This window comes from Atta cephalotes (assembly GCF_000143395.1).
Source record: "Atta cephalotes unplaced genomic scaffold scaffold00006, whole genome shotgun sequence".
Classification (NCBI taxonomy): domain Eukaryota; kingdom Metazoa; phylum Arthropoda; class Insecta; order Hymenoptera; family Formicidae; genus Atta; species Atta cephalotes.
In genome coordinates this window covers 5,660,577-5,666,438 of record NW_012130070.1, presented here as the reverse complement: position 1 = coordinate 5,666,438, position 5,862 = coordinate 5,660,577, and the positions used below count along the sequence as shown (strand labels likewise).

Sequence of the window (5,862 nt, the reverse complement as noted above, 5' to 3'; positions counted from 1 at the left end):
TAAAAGTCGGTCAGCTGGAAGAATAATCCGTCAGTCATCTTGACATCTCTCGCGTTTCTCAGGTCGGATGGTAATTGTCAGAGAAAGCTCATTATTATGTCCGGGGAATCTATTTTTAATATTACGCGACGCGACAAGATGAGCGCAAATCTCTCTCATTCTCGACGGAGAGCGTATAACCGACCGGCTGCGGCCGTGAGACCCCGCATTCGATAACCGCGCCGGATAAGGGAAGGTCGATAAACGTCGCGGGTGAGCCACCCTGTAGACCGACCAGCTCGTCGTGGAGAATTCTAGTCGGCTCCTCAGGGTGGAGGGCAATCAGCGGGGTGGCGCCTGCGCCTGGAACAACCACCCTCTCGCAAATCTACCCCTGTTATCGCCATGTCAGGACCGGCAGTTCTATCTCGGGCATACGCGCCGCAGAGAGGTCGGCGATTCTGCTTGTTGTCCTCGTCACCGTTATTATCGTCGCCGATTGTCCGATCGGGCGCAATCTCTTGTCGCAGGACCATCGACGAATATGCGGAAAGTGTGGTCGACGGGTGTCTGAAGATGCAGCCTCGATCGGCCCCTTCGTGCGGGACGGAAATCAAGTCGCGTTCTCGTCCTCGCGCCGCTCCACGTTATCGTCGTCGTCGTCGTGACGTCGGAACGCCGTTACCGCTCGCTGGTCTGCGAATCGGTCCCTTGGGATCGGAAACCGCCGAGGGATGCTCGCGGAAATGGTCCGGCTCTCCTACCAGCACAGGGCGTTCTATTGCTACGTGATTCTGAGCGTGTGGATCTTCCTGCTGGTCGCTGGTAAACGCAAACAACGTGCTATCCCGCGCGCCGATATGTGGTCCCACTCTAAATGTAGAGATTGACCCTGCCGCAAAAATTGACGTAATTTCGAATTGTATTGTTCCCAGATCTCGACACTGCGGTAGACACGCGCGAGATGATTCGTATATATCTGTCCGCGACAAACGAGACTACGCGTCTTACATCTTACATCGCAAAAAGAATATATCGAACTCGCGTCGAGATTGATAGCGTTTCGAAAACAGGAAGAGAGAAAATTTCTTGGCGCTGTACTTACATTTGTTTCTCGGATTTTACGTTCGTTGAATTCTCTCTGGTGTGCTTAAATCTTTCCTATGGTTTTATTTTTAAATATAGAATATACATATGTGAGCTGTCGCGCAGCTACTTCTCCGCGTTATCACTTTGGCTTTAATAATAGAACTGTAATAATAGACACTTTAGTTTTTCAATAGTGAATGATATAGCTGGACGTTATCAGGTGCCTATCAAGGTGACGATTACTTTACTTTCTTTTTGTCATAAAGTAAGGGAAGTGTCATAGTCGTTGACACACGTTGCTAAACCGACCAAAAAAGAAAATAAACTCATCGTAATCTATTCAATAATCCACTCGAACTTTGCTGTTGACGTTATATTTTTCATTGAAATATAAATCGAGAACGGAGTTAACGATTTTCCCTAATGCAATTTTGTCATATATTTTAATATTAATATGTACTATAAGATTAAATTAAAATGCATCAGAGGGAAAGAAATTATATTGTACTCAAATAAAAATAAAAACGCCAGGAAAACGTTGTCCTTTTTAAAACTGGCGCCTAACGATATAAATCATAATAATAATAATAAGTAAAATTATATACATGAAATGAGATTTTGCCATCGATTTAAAAGCTGCCAATTACAGATCCGAGTTTAATAATATTGATATCAAAATGCATTAGACAGGAAGAAATTATTATAAAATAAAAATGATAAGAGAATATTGTTCTTTTTTAAACCAGTTCCTGATAATATAAATCGTAATAATAACATGAGTAATGATAAAATTATTTTAAATAATATCGTCGATGAAAGATATATAGGTTCAAGTTTAATTATTCCTATTTTCAATACATGTATATATTTTTAGATGAGATCAAAATGTATTAGAGATCGTAATAATAATATAAATAAAATAATACGAATTCGTCGATTTAAAATCGATCTATCGATTATAGACAATTTCTCTTTTATTGTGCAGGTATGTATAAATACATCGGCGTAGATGATAAAACCTCGATGCAAACGAGAGTTCCAAACAATGATTTGTCGCTACGAGAATTCCCAAGAAACTTAAAATCGGATACGAAAACGAAGAAGATCTTTCGTTTCTGCAATCTGCCGCACGAGATAGCTGCAGACACCGAAGGTACCTTCAATTATATACTTATATTTTTAAATAAAAAATAATATAATACTTTGAATAAAATTAACCGAAAATGGAATATTTCAGTCACGATGACCAACACTTTCGTATCATAAATCAATAATTCCTCATCAATCATATTAAACGTTACTCTAATATCAAAGAAGTCGATCAAAGCTCTTCATGCATAATCGCAGTAAATAGTAAATGGTACAAAGTCAATAATCCCGTTTGATCTTACTCGAACTAGAAATCGGTATAAATCACTTTCTTCTTGCGTAAGTGTACACGCATAGAGCACAAGAGTTTCAAAATTATCTTATTATATTATACGATTACGTGTATAACGCACATAAAATATCATGCGTAAAATATATCGCACCTTACTTCCTTACTTTCTAACAGGGAAGCTCGATAGCAATTTGACGCTGAGCGGCATCCTGATCTTCATTCGTCACGGTGACCGAGGTCCTCTGACGCACATACGGAACATAAGCAGCATCAATTGCGGGAGTGAACTCGGTACTTTGACCGAACTCGAGACCATCTACGAGAACTATGTGAGCTTCGTGCAGAACGCGTCGAGCTATTCTCGGGCTGCCTGGGCCCAGTTCTTGGGTCCGTTTCACGGCCTCCCTGTGCTGCCGGCAAACGCACGCGACTGCAGGATCGGTCAGCTCACCACCCTCGGCATTCTGCAGTTGTTGAAGACCGGGATTGCGCTGAGGAACGCGTACTACCACCGACTCAATCTCGGCAATGGCACCTCCTTCGGCAAGGATGTTATCGTTTACAGCACTTCCTATCGCAGGACCGTACAGAGTGCGGTCGCGTTACTGTACGCACTCTTCGAGAACGACGGCTTCCAGAGTCTGGCGAGGATCAGCCTACAGGAGAGCCAAAGCTATGCGTTCTGCAGCAATGAGTGCGCCTGTCCTGCCGCCGAGAAGTTTCTGAAACAGCACTTGAAAGTAAAGTATATATATGAATCGAAAATTTGAGAATCCGTTCGTAGACTTCCTGTATATATTTATATATCCTGTATATATTTAGTAAGAGATAAATCATGTTGGACGATTGTTTCCTGTGAATTTTGTACGGTCAATAATCTTTGCAATTATTTACAAATTTATACGATTGGTACGTTCGTTTAAAGAGTACTATTTAAAACATCGTCTTTTAAATTCGAATAATTTTTGTACGAAGTAATTAAAACTCGCGTCGGATTTCCCGCGTAGTTTCGTTTCATTTTTTAAAAATGTACGTAAATCGAACTTGTCGCCTTTCCAAAAGAGATTCGATAAATTTACATTTGTACTATTCCCGTCTATTTCTCTTTCCGAGGAAGTTTTAATGACCTAAGATCTCATTTCAGTTTTCTCAGAAACATGTTAAATAATCTGTATCAACATCGCTCTTCCTCTTTGCTTTCTCAGGAAATCCAATAAAATTATCTAGGTCATTCTAGGCTGGCAAACGTTGATTTTTCAGTGCGAGTTATCTAAATAAAATACACGCGATAATAATAATTTTTTCTACAAAAATAATCTTGCCTCATAACTTCCGTTCACTGTCTGTATGGCACGTGACACGTGGAGATGTATATTTAATGCATAACAGAATATGAATCTTTCTTAAAATATTACGAGAGATCTCGTAATTTGTTTTAACATTTCAATAATTACTCTTCTTATTAAATTCTTGTGGAAAAGTTCAGAATTTTCAATTAAAAAATTAATTATAAAGATTCAAAGTTACATTTAAGTTTCACCTTTATGTAATTTTAACGAGTATTAAAATCAACGAAAACTGTCCAAATCTCCAAAGCCCATTTATAATTTTTATTATTCTATTATTGAATCTTTTATTAAGGTATTAGCTTGCATTTCCATTAGTTATTGATATCAGAAGAATAATTCAGTTGGATCTTAATAAAGTATTCGTGGAGAACACCGGGGGGAGCATTCACGAAAATGTTGAGGATCATGCGGATCTCTGCAGACACGTTACTTTTACTTTCCCCAGGAGACCTCCAACCATCTGAAATCCCATCCGGCCGTCGGGGAGCTGATCAAGCAGGCGGCAAGCGCCGTTTTCGAGCTTCCGGATCAAGCGCAGACGTGCGATCCAAACACGCTGAGGGATGCCCTGTTAACATACGTGTGTCACGGCGCTTCGCTACCGTGCGCGGATCTCGACACCCAACGCACGTGTGTGAAAAGCGATCAGGTTACCGGATTGTTCGCTTACACGGATTGGGAGTCGAAGCAGATCGCCAAGAGTAGCAGCCGCAACAAATACGGGCTGCTGAAGGCTTATGGGATGTTGCGTGGCATCGTCACCTTCTTGCTGCGCATCATTTCTGAGGCCAGGCCCAAAATTGTCCTCTATTCCGGACATGACAAGACCTTAGAATACCTCGCCACCGCCCTCGGCATAGTCTCCGACGTGGCGACCCACTACGCTTCGCGGCTCGTCATCGAGGTTTACAAGATCAATCCGCGGAACGATAATCGTCTCGCCAGCGATTTCTACTTCCGCATCGTCGCCAACGGCCGGGACCTCACACCGAAGGTCCCGTTCTGTAGAAACGCGAACACCTACGTCAGCGACGACGGAGAATTTATGAGCAAGAAGAGCGTTAAGCTGTGCCCAATAGAGAATATCGTTAGGCAACTCCACGACGATTACTTCGTACCGTTCAACGCGACGAACTTTAAAGACGCATGTTCGAGTCATAAGATTCGCTAGAATTAATGGGCATACTTTAGTTTGTGATCGATCCGGTAGGAAAATAGGCGAGTTAAAAGGAATGAGAGAGAGAGAGACAGACTCATCTTTGGTGATAGTAAATATTTTATCCTTGAAATTAGAACTTTAAGACTGTAGCATTTTTTTAGATTCTCTTTTATCTCTTTTTATCCTGAATATAATGGTTTAACCACTATATTCGTAAACAGTAAACACGACGAGACAAAAATCTTTAACACAGTCTAACTTTAGATAAGGGATATTATGATATTCTCTTAAAAATGGCAAATGGCTTCGTCCCGGAATAAAAATAGATAGAAGATGAAAAGCATTTAACACATAAAGCCAGTCTCTCATTATAGAGATGAGAAGTTTGACTTCCTAAGGATGAATTCTTACCAATTCTTTTTAATTCACCTACTTCTCGTATGACAGATAGATATATCAAGCGAAATCTCGAACAAGTTTCCAATTTGCACTCTATGCATTATAGATTACTAAACCGATATGAAAATAATTATTAATATCAACGTTCGAAATATATCTACAGAGAGCTAATCTTTCAATTTTTCTAACAAATTTCTCTTGCGCGGCGTAAATCGCTTTAACCGCGTAAATGCTATTTTCCCACTTAAGAAAGTATTTTGATTCTATTGCGAATAATGAGATATATAAGATTGTTCATTTGGCATTCGGGACAAGCTGTGTTTCAAATTTTTTTACATCTCGTTATATCGACGCACAGTTAATTTAAGATTATCAAAAATTATAATGAAATAAAAAAAAGAAATGGAAAAAAAAGAGAATATAAGTTGCCATTTTAGCAAAGAGCAAGCCTTTATCTCTATAGATATATATATATATATATATATATATATATATATATATATATA

The 5,862-nt window shown here is 39.8% G+C and overlaps 1 protein-coding gene across 1 annotated transcript; it reads left to right on the top strand.

Annotated features, from left to right (window-relative positions):
- Positions 1 to 713: 713 nt before the first annotated feature.
- Positions 714 to 4,969, top strand: LOC105626764 (2-phosphoxylose phosphatase 1). Its single transcript, XM_012208060.1, has 4 exons — positions 714 to 804; positions 2,054 to 2,221; positions 2,624 to 3,189; positions 4,244 to 4,969. The coding sequence occupies exons 1-4, from the start codon at positions 714 to 716 to the stop codon at positions 4,967 to 4,969; spliced, it is 1,551 nt and encodes a 516-aa protein (XP_012063450.1).
- The last annotated feature ends 893 nt before the right edge of the window (positions 4,970 to 5,862 follow it).